Below are 16,105 nucleotides of genomic sequence, written 5' to 3'. Positions count from 1 at the left end.
CATTGAAAATATTCAAGGGAGTTTCAGGAGCATTCATTCCTGTGCTGTATTGAACCAGTGGACCATGTCCTTCAGCTTGGCTGTATATTTTTTGCCTTTGGTGGTGTTCAGGCATCTCAGGGCAGTTTTTGTGTCCCTCCCCACCCGAAAGCGTGTGACAGAGAGAGAGGGAGAGAGGAGAGGGGTCCCTGTGGGCAGATCAGCTCTGAAAAATCCTGCCTGAAGGCACAGGGACCTGCCTTGCAAACTTGAGCTGTGGATTAGTTGTTCTTCTGCAGCAGCTGTACTGACTGTATGGGAGACTGAGCCTTAGCTAGTTTAGTGTTAGTGAGCCAGAAATGAGAGGTGAAATGCATTTTAACTTTAGCACTCCCTTCCTATGGGAAAAAAAAGTTGTGTTTTTTTTTTTTTTTCCTAGCAAATAGCGATAAGCTTTTTCCTTCTTTCACACAATTTAAGGTCACTCACCTTAGGCCACTGGTAGATTTTAATGATTGCTGGCAAGTTGTCTGGATGCTTTCTGGCTTCCTCATCAGAGAGCTGCTTGGCATTGGTCCTCCCAGACATCTGCTAGCTCTTGTGCAGGGTGGAGAGACTCTGTCCCGCTGCTGCCTGGGCACGTGGAATTGGGTCACTGCTGAGGGATTCACCGTGACTTGAAAGCCTAAACAACAAATCTGAATGTGGTATTTTACATAGGAAGCTTTAGAATAAAAAAATCTGTTGTTCCTGCCCACCCAGCCTGGTCAGTCTGCCTTGTCTTTAGTTTTTTGGGAAACAAAACTCTTGGTTTAGTGAAGAAACTTGTAGAAATTCTTGAACTTAAAAAAAAAAAAAGTAATGCAACAATTTATCATCTGTCATTTGAATACATTTTTTTAAAATGTGTTTCCATTTTAGTTGGATCGTGCTTATGAAACCTGATTATTTTTCAGACTTTATGAAAACAAAGGAGAAGCAGACTTCAGGGAGTCTCTGCTGCAGCTCTTTAAGTCCATCAATGAGATGATGAGCAGCATCTCTGATCAAACTGTCATAGTGAAGGTATGTACTTTACAGGTGTCTATCTTGGCTTTACTTCTGCATCATAAACCGCAGTTAGGTGGTTGATGAAGTGTATGCTTGTGTTTGTCCCCAAAAGCGTATTTTACCTCAAACGTGTCATACTTCGTGCTTCTAATGAAGGGTTTGTGACTATATAAAGAATGTGCTTCAAACAAGCAAGTTTACTTGAATTGCTTCGAATGCCTCACTTCTGTTTTTGAAAGAGAACTTAGTTAGGGGTTAAATGGTGTTTAGCTTATTTAACTTGTGTAACCTTAACTTTTAGGTATTTTTAAGGCATTGTCTTGAAGATACTGATGACAATGTAGAATCTTGTATTCTTATGCACGTATTGATATCCCAGGCTGGTCAGGAATTTCAGTGTAGTATCTTAAGCCCTATTACATGTTTTTAATGGAAAATCAATAGTGAGTCAGACTGCAGACTCCACCCCACACCCCTCTTCTTTTGTCCCTTTAAAATGGTAGCTACTTTTGGGGTCATTGGCTGGCTCATGGAATTGGGAATGTGGTCTCTGACTTCAAATGAACATGGGTATTGATATCACAGAGCAGAAGCATTGAATTATAGGACTAGTAGATTTTTGTATCCAGAGGAGTCTGAGGTCATTTTGCCAATACTGGTCTCATGTTCTGTTAGTGAATGTCTTTCACTGTGGAAAAGTACAGAGACTTGTCATAAACACACGTTTGATAAGCTACGCCTTGAAGTTCTCCTTGTGATTCCAAATAGAATTTGTAAAAGGACGTAACTCTTGACCTAGCCATGTGGAGTCAGTTGAAAGCTGATGTTCAGAAAGGGGCTAAGAAATGGGGTTGAATTTGGGGACAGTTTGACAGCATGACTCCTCCTGCTCAGATGTGCACTAGTCGTGTATTAGAAGAATTTTTTATAGCAGCTGGGAAGCAAAGACAGACAGTGGCAAAGTACTGTGCCAGTGCAAGAGGTTCCTCTTGAAGCGAACTGGGAAGAGTACAGCAGGAAAACACCTAAGTCAAAGACACCGGTCCTTTGTAGCTGAGTGCTTGTGGGCCTTAGGCTAGTAATACCATGCTGAGCACACGGCAAAAATAGATAGTGGGGATAAAGCTGCTGAGTTCGAATATTTTGGGCAGAGAGACTGAGATTGTATCATCTGATAACAAAATAGGGATATTACATGTTTCAAGAAAGCTGTATTTTCATTCCATTGACACAGCATCTATCCTGAATGGAAATTGGTAAGTTTGAGTCAGTGACTCAGAGTGTGCTATCTGGTGTTTTACAAATAGAATGTTTTCAGATTACGAGGATTGAATGTAAGATTTATTTTCCTGAGACTCGTTTGTGAGGCCTACTTCAGGAAGGCAGATGAACATGAGCTTTTTCTTTTTCAGCAGTATAGACCTTGGGGAAAAAAAAAACAACCCAAACTCTAAAAACCAGATTTGGTTGTCTTCACCTGAGATGCAGGAAAAGAAGACAAACTTCCTAGCAAAGGCTAGAGAGGTCCCACTAGAGCAGTGTCTGTCCTAGTCTGTATACTGTTTCACATTCAGATCTCTGCAAACTTGGGTGGAGCACATCTCCTGTCTGCATTTGGCTTCGTGAAGTGCACTGGTGGATGAAGCATTGACAGATGAACCGATGTGGGGTTGTCCGAGAAGTGTGCTTGTGGATGCCTTTCAGAAGCCTTGACAACCTTTCGTTCATTATTCATTGCTTTCATCTCCTTTGGACTCTAATTACTTAGCTCTTAGAACACATAATTGTTAGTATTGGCTCTTTGCAGCTTGTGAAATTGCTTTTATTATGTTCAAATATCCACTGAATTACTACAGTTTTTTCAGTAACCAGAAATGTGTGGTTCTATTACAAAGAATAAAATTATTGAATAGGTGGATAAATGTGGGGGTTTTGTTTGAGAAAGAGTGAATATGACTTCTGCGAATCTTGCCTGACAAAGCTGTAGAGTCCTGGGAGGGTGTCAGTAACCACATAAAGTGGACATGACATTACAGGCGTCACTCAGCATCTTTATCAGTGGTCTGGAGTTGGTAGTTAAGTACCACACTCGTGGTGAGGAACATCAGAAGGACCTGACAAAACTGAGGGAGCTAAAATGTGAGCTGCAAGGTAGACAAATGTAAGGCAGTGCATCTCAAGAAGAGTGAATTAATCCCTGTATGGTGCTCTACTTGAAGCTGGCAGTTGCAGTTTGGGCAAGACACCTTGATGTCATAACTGACAGCTCTCTGGGGTCATCGATTTCATGCGCAGTCGCAGGTGAAGAAGCAACAGGATGTTGAGTGTCAGCCAGAAGGATAATGAGAACATGGCAGGGCTGTCATGTTTTTGTTAGATAGCCTTGGTGCATCCACATCTTGCATGCCAGGTGCTGTTTTGGTCTCTGTACCTCAGGAAACAGTTAAAGGGGTACGGAGGACACGGACTGGGAATGGTGCATCTTCCTGGTGAGTGAGCGGTCTGTGAAACTCTTGTGCACCAAATCCTACAGGACAAGAAACGGAGTACACTCACTGCCATCAGTAGGAGGTTCATTCAAAACAAATAACAGAAAAATTTTTCATTTCTGAAGCTTACTGTCACAGGGGGTTATGGTGGCAGACCCAGAAGGAGGTTGGGCAGGTTTACAGTCCAGAGGTCCATAGATGTTCTGAAAGGATGGGTGGAGATGCGGCCTTTAAAGGGTGCTGGGGGAGCCCCGAGGGGAATGGACCACAGAAGCTCTAAATGACATCTCCTGGGGCCGCTGTTGGAGACCCAAGTGCTGGGCTATACAAACTGTTAGGGTGACACAGTGAACGTTTCTCCTGCTCTTGGATACTCTGTTGAAGTTTTGTAGAAAACTAATGAAGATAAGTAGGTAAGTTGGTAGGTCCATGTGTTGTGCGGTTCAGATCAGAAGATCTAGCTGTAACAGTTTCAGGCTTTTTTTACTGTTTTTAAATATATATTGGGGAAACTAAATAAGTGTATACAAAATAAGTCTGTTTGGAGAGATAAGAAGTTGAAAAGACCTACATAGAAAATTAAGGTGCTTCACATTAAAAGAGACAGATGCTTAATTCATACATTTGAATATTTCTATTTCTCCTTGCAAAAGTTGTAATCTGTCTTGATGGTTTATCAACATGAAGCAGAACTGCCACTGGAAGGTTTTTCTGAAATGTTCGCAACTTTTCTCTTTGGACTGGTTATACTGATTTTTTTTTTTTTTTTTTTCCCCCAGCCTATCTGTTAAGAGAGCAGCCTTCAAGCTGACACTGTGCAGGGGAGAATGAATGACTGCAGTCTTATGTTCTTACCAAGAATTACTCTTTATCTATTCAAATATTTATGTCCTTGTGGAAGCTGATGAGCTGTTTCTGACTGTAGCTCAGGTTTTCAGTCACCTAATATTTTGCATTTAAATTGCCCCTTTTTTTAAGTTGCATTTTTCAAGGCTTTGGGTACATTTAAAAAAAAAAAGTTTCCTCAAAAGAAAACTGTATGAATTGTACAAGGATTTTAAGATTGTAGAGCACAAAAAGAGACTTTGAATTTGTACTGCTTTTAGGATTATGGCTATTCAGAATTTCTTAGTGTAGGGGAGAATTTGTATGTGCGGCTGCTTTGCAAACCTGACTTCAGTTCCAGCCTTTAAGGAAACAAAATCAAGAGTATTTTCTGTAGAGGACATATTAAAAGTAGTACTTAAAAAGTTTTGCAGGCTGCAAGTAGGTATAACTGTATGCAGCACTGATTAAATTTTCCTCATGACTTAAAACCAAAAAAAAAAAAACAAACAACAAAGAAAAAAGCAAAAGCCCTTGTATATCTGCAAAATCCTCTACTGCACCAAAATCATGCTTTGCATTACCGAGGATGCTCTGACTCCCAGTCTCATGGCTGGGAAGGGCAATGACCTGATCTTTTGCACAGGATCCTCCAAGAAGCCTGGAGTTGGCCTGGAATTAGGGAGAAGGGTGTCTGCGTCAGCTGTCCATCCATGGGGGGTCGGTCAGAGGAGGGGGCTCAGAAGGTGACCCTGGTCCTGGCTCCGCTCTGCTGCCCGCTGTGTCGGTCCCGTTAATGGGCACTTGATGGCTGAGGAGCTGGTCACCTCCGCCTTCGGCTCCGTAATTGTAGGGGCTGGCTTTGCATATGTCTGGAAAAAACTGTATTTTTTTCAGAGTGTAAAGGTGTGTTTCCTTTTGTGAGCTATTGGTGTTGCAAAATAATAACGATTTAAAAACATTATTACAAAATTTGAGTTGCAGTGCTTTGGCTACGTATTTTTACAATAAATAGTTAAAAATCTATATGTTCTTGGAACACGGTTTGACCAGGACTTTACTAGCATTTATAGTGGACTGAAATATGTTGCAATCAAAACATTAGGGTATAAGAATGAATAAAAACCACTTTCTGCCTAGGCCTAGGCTATAAAGGCAGCAATAGTCAATCCTATAGGTTTTGAATTTGAGAAGCTGGTGTGGTATGAATTACAGTGTTCAAAACAATGCAGAGTCTGTTTTTTATAGGTAGTTAACTAAATTTAATTGCTAGGGGTTGGTGTTGGTTTTTTTTTTGGTGTGTCAGTGTTGGGTGCAGCAGAGGCAGACATTCAGAGGCCGCCTTTTACACTTGATTTTTTTTTTTTTTTTTAAGGTGTGCAGTTGTCCAAAGTGGAGAGGGAAATTCAAACAGTGATTTGAGCTGACAGATGTTTTGGTTGTCCTCTTGCTAACAAAGATTTTTCTTGCATGACAAATGGTAGTGGGCTGCAGTAATAGTTTGAGAAGTAGAGAGATTAAACTTTATTTTTCAAGTATTAGTTTGATTTTAAGAATTACTTCATTAAATAACATGTACAGCATTTGGTACATGCACATATTTTTAATGGTTACAAGTATAGTGAGCTTTCCTGGTTTTATTCCTATTTTCTGCTAATTGATGCATGATAATTATTTCCTTAACCTTTTACCATTTAAGCATGAGCTCAGCTGAAGCCTAGCATGACGTTTCAAGTTTAGATAAAAATGCAAATGTTTCCTAGTAATTTATTCTTGCATCTCTTTGAAACAAGGGTAGTTGAGCCAGCTGCATCGAATTTATGAGGACTGTCTGATTTCGGCTGTGTTTGTATGAGGGAGCTGAACTATTCTCAGCAGGGCTCTTGCAGTTTGCTCTAATGTTTGCTGTTCTGCGTGACTTTGTACTGCTGTTCAGGATGACTGAAAAAAGATAGGCTGGTAGCCGAGTTAGTTCTCTGAGCTTTAAATGATCTTGATAAAGTAGGTGTGTATATAAAATTATCCTGTAATGGGACTGCAGAGAACTGGGGCGGAAGATGATACCATTTCACTAATGCGAATTCTCTTGTGTATGTGTGGTTTTTTAATAATCCTTGCCACTTTTAGCATGGTGCATGTTTCTCGGTATCCATACTGTACTTTTTCTTACTCTAATATTAAGCATTTATTGCTAAAGCCATGGAAAAGTATTTAAATGAAGATAGGGAAATACATTACAAGCTGTTGGGGTACCTAGGAAGAAAATGAAAGAGACTGTATTGGTCTGCAGGGCTTTTCCAACAGGTTGAATATTTTCTAACTATCATTTAAAATTAGTTGAGTAACAAAGTGCAACCATGGACTGAGGTTTCCGTGTCTCTTAGAACCTCTATGGGAAAGTCTGTTGTTACACTGGCAACAAAGACAGTAATCTCTAGAAGAGCGCAATGCCACTTTACTAATGGTCATACTTTGTGCTATTTTACACCAAATTTTGTGCCAGAGGCACTGGTTCAGTTGTGATTTGGAACAAATGACTGCTGTAGACTGGAGCAATTCAAAAGTAGTGTTTAGGCGTTCCTGGAAATTGTTTCATCCAGCTGCTGACTGGCCGTAATTTGGCTGGGTTGATGAGTTTAATAGAATGGCATCTGGGATAATGCTTGTGCAGAAGGTAGGTGCTTTGTGTTGAATGACACAAAAGATGCAAATTAACATTAAAATCATGCACAAATTGAGTCAGGTAAAACAAATTTATTGCTTCATCAAACAAAAGCGATCATAAGAATATACTGTATTTGGCAAAGAGATGTTATGCTTAATTTTGAGACTAGGCGTGCTGTTTGAAATGAATGACTTTAGAAAATGACATTTTTAAATGAAGTATTTTTGCTTTTATGTAGTAGAAAGAGATGAACATAAATCCTAGTCAAAATCTGTAGTGTACTATTCAGAATGCATTTTGTTTAATACTTTGCAAATGTCATTCGATTTAATGACAACTTTAAGTTAGCATTGCAGTTTTCTTAAATGGCTACTGTAAAAAAGCTTTTGTTACTGGTTTTTGACATGCCTTGTCAGTATAAACCCAAGAATGGGTTTGCAAGACTGTTGTTGCAAGACTGCTTTGCTGTGCTCTGTACTGCTTTGTTTTCATTTACCAGTGACCGTTGTTATTATCACAGTAGTAATTTCTGTTTTGTATTAATGAAGAGATTGCTCAATATTCTCAACTGTGTAAGAAACAAAAGTAAATAAGTAAAACTCCCATTGTTTGTATCTGTTATCCAAAATTATATCAGAAGTGATTTTAAGCTGCTTAGCAAGGCTACCCTATCTTATTTGAGTGTGCTTTCATATGATAAAGAAGTGTTTGTGAAGACAGTTTGTCTTCTGCCAAGTGGTAGAAGGATGCTATGGCGCAATATAGTGTCTTATTTTTGGTCCCCTTTTAGTGTAGCTTTGTGTTAAAACGTCAGGGTGTTAGTTCAAGTGTGTGGTAAAATAAAACTTTTGTGTTAGAGAGTGGACTTTTATTCGACAAGCTTTCAGATGTACTAACAGCTACCAGATGTGACAAAGTAATGGAGATGCTGAGAAACAGGGCTTGCTGAACACACAGACTGCAGCGTGACTTTCTGGCTTTGAGACAGAACGTATTTAAGATACATCTCCAAATGGCATATGAAATATGCTGTAATAATGCCAACCTTGTAGTGCTTCTTAAACCTGTTTCTGAGCATATGCACTTCTGTGTAGGTATGTTCTTTGTGGCTTGCGATTATGTTGGATTGTCAGTGTTTGAAATGATAATCCATGTGGCTTTTCAAAAGGTGGGCTAATAAGTGACTTTGAGCACTGGTGACCGAATGCTGAAGGTAATGCTGCTCTTCACAAGTGAAGCCATCTCCAGCCAACTGAAAGGTTTGCAGAAGCAGACTCCATGGAGAAGTACTAGTCTGTCTTTTGTCTTTCCCCAACTTAAAACTAGGCAGGGCTTGAAGGGAGCTGGGGTCGGAGGACAGGCTTACACCGTGTCCTAGAGGAAACTGTTAGGAGTGAAGAGGGATTCAGGTTGCCTGGGGCCTGGTGGGAGTCCCAAAACTTCAAGGTCGAGGTGCTTACATTTGCCTAATGACGTGAAGAAATGATGTGTATCTGTCCTCCCGTCTCTTTCTGGCAGGAGTGCTGCTATCTGCCCATCTTCGCGAAGCAATGAAAAACTCGGGAACTTTTCTGTAAGGCAGCTCCTCCAGCTAGTTTTAGCAGTTGGGGTTTTTAGGATTCTTTTTGTTGTTCCAAAAAAGAAATGAAACTTACTCTGATTTTTACACAGTTTTTATATGCAAATGTTGAAGTGCTCTAACAGGTTTTTTTGGGGTTTGAAGTTTTTTTCCCCTCCAAAAAGTTGCAGAAAGAGTTCCTTTCAGAATAAAGGGACTTTTTTTTGCTGACAGTGTTTTATAAATTGCTGGCTTAGGGTGAGTTTTTAGTCATAGAAACTCCTTGAACCTTTAGGTCTGAGGAATGTGCTAGTTTTTCTCTTGGTAGATCCCATTCCTTACTCATTCTTGCCTCATTAAACCTGTCTGGAAATGAACCATCAGGCAAAAAAAAGAGCTGTGGCAGCATGGGCACTGCAGTGAACCCTTCACTGATGTTCAGAGGGACCACCGTTAGAAATAACGCCTCCGTTGCACTTGGTCTTCTTTATTCTGGCCTTCTTACTATGTTTGAAGGTTCCCCCCCTGCCCCAAACTAATCTTTTGACACAGACCGTCACTGAGCTTGTTTCTTTAACATGGGGGGAAAAAAACCAAAACCCTGTGTTACTTAGCTGCTAGCTCTGAAGAAGTTTAGAAAAATACAATTAGCCGTTAAGTCATTATAAGCGCATCAATGAATTTATCTTAAAGGTTGCAAAGGATGACTGCTCTAGATAGAGGGGTGGTTGTGGTGATTCAAGGAATAAGTTGCAATTATTCTGTGGAATGATAAAACCTAGGAATTTCGTCCTCTGTATTGGCTGTGCAGAGAACTGTGACCATCAATTATTGCTTAATTTATTCTGTTTAAGGCAAAGCTTTGACTTTTCTGGACCTTATTATTTTCACTTAGTGAGTTTTATTTCTTGGCATACTTAATTGCCTTTTTTATAGTTTAGAAGGGTATCCTTGAAGCACTACACTCATCGACTGAGCAAGTTCAATAGGTTGTATTGGCAGAGCTGGTTCATGGAGTAAGTGTCGGTTAATGGTTCTTTTCATATGCGTCTTCTTTGACTGTGGTATAATACTTTTTAAGCATAGATACGATATTCATAAAGGGAGAATTAACACATTTGTGTAAGTGCACAGCTGTGTATATGCTTGTCTGTGGTGGGGAGAGGGCAAAGTAAGACGTGAGACATAATATTGAAAGGTACTTGGAGTTAGCTCGCAGGCTGACACGCCGTTGATGGCGTCATGCCGATCCTTGACTCGCATGTGAATCACATCCGAGAAAAAAAAAAAAAAGGCCAATAATACACTGACAGTCAACATAACATTGAGGGTACAAGGAAGTTTAACTCAGTAACAGGAAAAACATATCCATTATTCATACGATGCACTGTCTTGTTTTTGCTTTCTCTCCTTTTTTATTCTTTCCCTCTGCTGGTTTGTGTCCTTTGTAGTACTTAAAATGGATGATTCTGTAACTTGATAAGGGTCGTAATAATTTGTCACTTTTTTTTCCACAAAGAGAGAAGACCCTTTGGGCGGTAAAATTTTTGTTGCAGCCCAGCTTGAAACTGTGTATAATTATTGACTAAGTATGTGAGACTGATATTTCCAGCTTTGTGTGTGTATCTAATATGATCATGTGGCAATTGCAGCCCAGCTTGAAACTGTGTATAATTATTGACTAAGTATGTGAGACTGATATTTCCAGCTTTGTGTATCTAATATGATCACGTGGCAATTATTGCAAAAACTTGTTTGAATAAAAATCAAAGAATTAAGGTTCTTCATTATTGTGTTTTCTCTAATGCTGTTTTGAATTTTCAAGTGTCTTAGGCATCACTGTGTAACTATGAAATTAAGATTTTGATTTAGTTTGCCGTGTAATTCTTGCAGAAATGAGGAATTTGAACCTTTGTCCAGTACTGATCGAATGTGAAAAGTAATCTAATTTAATTTGTTTCAATGGAAAAAAGCCAAATCAGATTGCTTATTTGTTTTTTCCTGGTGTTATATGAAAAGGTTTTTTTATCTGTTGAATTTAATATTCCTCACTTACGTATTCCAGTATCCTGGGAATAACCATCACTGCAATTGTGCTACTGCTAACAAAAGATCTACTTTCAGCTGCAGCTTCTAACAGAGTAAAATCTACAGTGAGAGCTGCTCTTTTACGAGAGTTAATATCAACAAAAAGTTATTTTAGTAGACCTTTGGGTTACACAGACACAGATTTAATCATGGGACTGCAGAGCCTACTTGTCTGATCATACTCTCTGCCATATAATTGAGTGCATTGAGATTGGAAATTGGGAAAGATACGCCCACAATTGTCTTTAAATTTTAAGATATTAAACTTTACTTTATGGACAAACCAATTAGAACCTAAGTTGCTGATAATTGTTGTAACTACAGGCTTTAAATTGATGCTGTAAATAGTTTCACCTGATAGTACTTCATTTAAGCTATTAAAGTGTTAATTTTAATGATTGTGCCAGCACAGTGTGAAATTTTAATTCAAGATGTAAAACGCAAGCCCTTTTTTAGTATGTGTTACTAAACATTTATTGCTACATGCATTTGAATGATAAGCAAATAAAAACACAGCGATGGCTGCGGTTTATAACTGGTCATTAGAGTCCTCATCTATCAAAACACATAAGCGTGTACATAATGGGACTATTTGCATAATTACAGTTATGAGCTTGATTTCTGAGCATGTAAGTAGTCCTTTAAGCATACGTGGAAATGTTTGATGATCAAGCTTGATGGTTTAAACGGACTATGAATAAAAACTGGAACACTCTGAAATTTGCATCTAACCTATTGCCATGTTGGGTTTTTTCTCTTTTAAAAGTGGTCAGCAAGCGTTGGCAGACTTCCCACGCTGACTGCTTGAAGTTATCCTTGTGACCGTAATCAAACAATTGACCTCTTACATTCAAGAACGATGGAACTTGATTTAAAATTACTAGGGTTGTGGCAGAAAAGTGTAATTGTTTGAAAATAGACAAGTGGTTTTGTATGTACCTACGAGGCAATACTCCTCAAGTCCTTTTCCCTGTGGCTCTTCTTGCTGTTAACAACTACTGCTAAATAGAGTTTTTTCTGTCTCTTGAATTCCTCTGACCATGGAGTTGTGTCGTATAATCACTTGCCATGTCATGGTCTTCAGATTAGAAGAGAATTGATTAAAAAAGAAAAGTGTAAGGGCTCATCTTCCTTCTAATTGAGAAGGATAGGGAGCACATGGTGCTCTCGTTGATGGAAACTGCAAGTGCTAAGCCCTAAACCCACAAACAGAAATGTCTAGTATGGGGAATGAATCATTCCCTGTTTTGAGGCAAAAATACGCCTGTAATCAAACCATTTGATAGTCTCAATAAAATGTAAAGGTAAGTGAAATAAGTCAGCCTGTTGTGGTTTATATTTGAATTACTGTGGGTTTTTTCTAGTCTGGTGCTCAGTGGATGCAAGAACTTGAGGAACCTCAGTAAAAATAGTGCGTGTGTATGAGCTAATAAGGTTAAGATCAAAACCAAAGACTTGTACTTCCCTTAGCATTTCTTAGGCAGAACATTTCTCATCTGTTATTTGAAATAGGGCATTTAAATCCATTTACAAATGAAGAAAAAACCCCCCAACTTTATCTGATTGAAACAGTTGTTTGTGCAGACTAAGTGTTTCTAGAGGTCCATATACTATTTTCTAACCCAAAGTTTATTCTAGCACGATTGCATTAAATTGCTGGGCAGTAATTTTTAATTGCTGGATTTTTGCTCTTGATGCCTATGAGAGAATGTTTGCTCTAGAAATAAATAAATAAATACTAATTGTTACTAAGAAATGGAAAGACAAAATTAGTTAAAATTACTGCGAATAGTTAAAATATTAAACATCTGTTTGTATCTTCTTAATCCTTTCATTATGTACTGTGAAATGGAGTGACATCTGCAAGTTCAAGAGGAATTAGAAAGAACTGCAGTTTCATTAGCGGCTACCAAGGATTTACTGCAGGGAAAAATGACAATTGTGCATTTTTATGTCATTTTTAAGTAGTGGAGGGAAAATTAAACGCAAACAGCTACAGTATGGTGATGAGGAGAAGATGGTTCTCCAGCTCTACAGAAGATGGGGAAAAAGTGATTAGAGGAACAGAACTTAGTTATACGTTGTGTACCGGTAACACCGAAAGGTTTCTGTAACACGTGGAAGGAGCTTATAAATCTCTAATTTTGGTGTAAGTTGTCAGTTTTCCCAGATTACTAATCTTTTATGCCTCTTTCTTCTTTTAAATCTGTTAAATCGAAAAGTTTCATTTTCATTGAGTTTCAGTTTAGGTAACTTATCCCCAAAAGAACATGCGAAGAGCAAGCCACAGGGGTTGAACTGAAGCTGCAGAGAATAGTTAAGGCAAAGCAACCTACTCTTGTATGGTTCTCTTCTTGCAGTCTGCATCACCTTTAAAGACATATGAATTTCAGTCTTGTTTATTTGTTGTTTTTATTTCTTTAGGGGGCAGCACTTAAATACTTGCCAGCCATTGTCAATGATGTGAAATTGGTGTTTGATCCAAAAGAACTTAGGTGAGTACAGTTAATGAAATGTGTAGTGTGAACTTTGCCTAGATCTTTGTTTTACATACATACATATATATAAACACACATATATATAAAATATATTCAGAGGCAAGGAAATATGATCACCTGAGATGTTTTATCACTTTGATTTTATTACTTACTACTTTTTTTTTTTGTCCGTGCAAGTATTTTTAGGGGTACACAAATAGCCTGTTTTTAAAGTACCATGTATGGCATCAAGGTTTGACAAATGCCTTGACAACCTTTGCAGTCTTCTTGAGTCAATCATCTAATGAGAGTAAGAATTATCAATCAGGCAATTCACATCAAAACTCTTCAGCTGTACACTTGATGCTTTACTCTTTCAAGTATAAATTTAATGTAAACGATAACTCTGGTTTTGCTTAGTGAATGCTGTTGCTGAATCAACATTTCAGTAGCTTATAAACACCGGAATGTTGTTAGTAAATAGAAAGGGTAATAGGAAGATGTTTTAGAACAAAACAACAATAAACCAAATCAAAACTAGTATTTCAGGAGAACTTTTAACTTAAAAAAGTGAGTTTCTGTTTCACAGTGCTATTACAAGGCGTTAGAAGTTGAAAAAAATTTTTTTACATAATCTGATTGCATAAACATTTCTATATATTCTCTGTTTTTATTTCTATGTTCTGGTGACTCAAAATGAAGAAAAGAAATATAAAGTAGAAATAAAATAGATAAGTATAATCTTAACCTAACATTCCAATGGCCTGAGGAACGTGGCATTTAGCTTCTGCTTGCCTGTACTGTAAATTTTTTTACATGTACACTTATGCTTCCTATGGGCCTAGGGAGAATATCTTTATAGAATTTCTGGACTAAATCATCATTTTGATATGTGATAGCAAAGGTATTTGGAAAATACACCAAATGAAAAATACCAGGACTTGGCCTCTTTTACCCCAAACACTACAGTTTTTCTGTCACTTAGAGTATGTAAATTGAGATTGAATAATTAGAACTGAAGGCTTAATAGGAAAAACAAAAAATGCGAAGATTTTAGGAAGCGATGCAAAATTTTTAAAAAGTCTTTAAAAAGTCTGTAGTATGTGGTAGCTCAGCTGATGAGTGTCATGGTACCTTATCATCCTCAAATGTGTGTTTCTGTTTTTTGTGGTTGGGTTTGGGTTTTTTTTTGGTTGGTGAAAGCTTGTAACATGAATTACCGCTTTTTTTTATTTTTGGTTTATATGGTCATGTATTATTCTATTAATGGTGTGTGGTGATTGAAGTGAAGAGGCCATAGCACAACTGAAATTTGAAATCTAAAACCTTAAGTGAAACATGTGAAAAGAGCGTAAAAACCGGAGATAAAAGAGAGAGGGCAAAAGCAAAGACACAGAAGACTAAGCACACATGTTAAAGACGGTACACATTTCTCTGAAATCCCTGTCTTTTATGCCTGGAAAAAAATGAGTGTGCTTGTCCAAAAGTGTGTAGTTGTTTATCTTGTTCTGTGCTATTGGATATTTTTGACGTATTTTGGAGAGAAATTAATATATGTTTACTTGTCCCTTTGTACGTAGCAAACTCTTTACTGAATTCATCCTAAATGTTCCCGTGAGCCGGCTCACGATCCAGAAGCTGTACTGCTTGATAGAAATAGTTCACAGTGACCTCTTCACACAGCATGGTAAGCAGGACCTTTGCAACCATTAAATTGTCGCATTATTTGTTGTCTCCAGACCTCTGCTAGTGCAAGGTTTGTCCTCGTTGCTGAACATGATGGAGATTGTACCAAATAAATTTGTTCCATTATGAGGAAAAGAAGATTTAAAATAAATAAGAAAATGCTAATTGACACTTATTGCAAGTTATAGATAATAAAGAAGTGAAAGCAAAAACTTGTACTTTTTGATTTAAAAGGGCACTAAGCATCCTGTGTTATTGGCATGTGTTATAACTTTAACTAGGATATATTTTATCAAAAACTATTAATTCGACTTTTGTGCTGAGTGAAGTTCTGTGGAGAAAATGGTGGTTTTGATGTCCTTTCTTTCTGAAGTGTCATTCTCTCCCTTTAAGCTGTCCCCTGGCTGAAGTAAAACAATGTATAAACCTTTTAGACTGTGCCGTTCATGCATGCTTTCTTATTTTCTCCTTTTACATTAGTAGGCCAGTGAAAGGTAAGTTCAAGCGCTTCTCTTACAGATTCTTTCGTTTGAGGTGAAACATTTTATTCTTTTTCTAGATGAGTGCAGGTTAAACTAACCTAAACTAAGTGTTTACGTGCTGTCAGAAGAAGTTAATGAGGGAGCAAATAGGCAATGGTTCAATGATAAAGGAAATTTGAAAGGATTCTTCTGTCAGATCAAAAATGCTGGTACCACATGATGCAAAGTGGTGATAAAACAAACTTTTCTGATTCCAGTTTAAAAAATGTTCTTGGATTGGCTTTCTACTGGCAGGTCTTATACCAGATCAGGTGATGTCTAACCACAGCTATGTAACTTTTTCTGGATCTAGTAACTTTTATTTTCTTCCAGTTAGCAAACAAGTATGAAGCCAACACAGTCTATGCTGCAATCTGTTACGCTCCTTAATGTCACAAAACTGTGTGCGTTTGCAGCTGGTGCAGTTCAGCGGCACTGCTAGAAGGTGGGGTGGTGTGTGGATCTGGTACTGACAACTGTGGAATTCAGTACTGTGCTCTTTCAGCTGCTTTCCTCTTGAAGTTTACTTTCTGTTTTTGTACAAGTAGTTATGAAGATGTTCAAAGAAGGAGCTTTTACATTTTTTTATTTAGACTGAATTTGCAATAAGGCTATTTTCCAAGTTTATGATTTATAACAAGTACCTGAAAAATTATTGGGTCTGCATGACACAAGTTATATGCAAGTTTAAACCTTAAACTTTGTGGCAGAGGGTGGAAAGGCTAATGAGAATTAAGATGGGAAGGCAGAGATCCTGGAGAGTCTGA

At 38.1% G+C, this 16,105-nt stretch overlaps 1 protein-coding gene across 1 annotated transcript in view; it reads left to right on the top strand.

Moving 5' to 3' along the window:
• Nucleotides 1-14,818, top strand: part of LOC104165536 (dedicator of cytokinesis protein 1-like) — a gene marked incomplete at its 3' end in the record, with an annotated part of 63,827 nt that extends 49,009 nt beyond the window's left edge. The window contains exons 25-27 of the mRNA XM_009705186.1: nucleotides 936-1,044; nucleotides 13,079-13,149; nucleotides 14,712-14,818. Coding sequence (XP_009703488.1) covers nucleotides 936-1,044; nucleotides 13,079-13,149; nucleotides 14,712-14,818 — 287 coding nt within the window. The remainder of the gene's footprint in view (nucleotides 1-935; nucleotides 1,045-13,078; nucleotides 13,150-14,711) is intronic.
• Nucleotides 14,819-16,105: the final 1,287 nt, after the last annotated feature.

Source organism: Cariama cristata, unplaced genomic scaffold (assembly GCF_000690535.1).
Source record: "Cariama cristata isolate BGI_N322 unplaced genomic scaffold, ASM69053v1 scaffold12158, whole genome shotgun sequence".
Lineage (NCBI taxonomy): Eukaryota > Metazoa > Chordata > Aves > Cariamiformes > Cariamidae > Cariama > Cariama cristata.
Note: the sequence above shows the minus strand (reverse complement) of the source record. Positions and strands in the feature narration are given on the sequence as shown.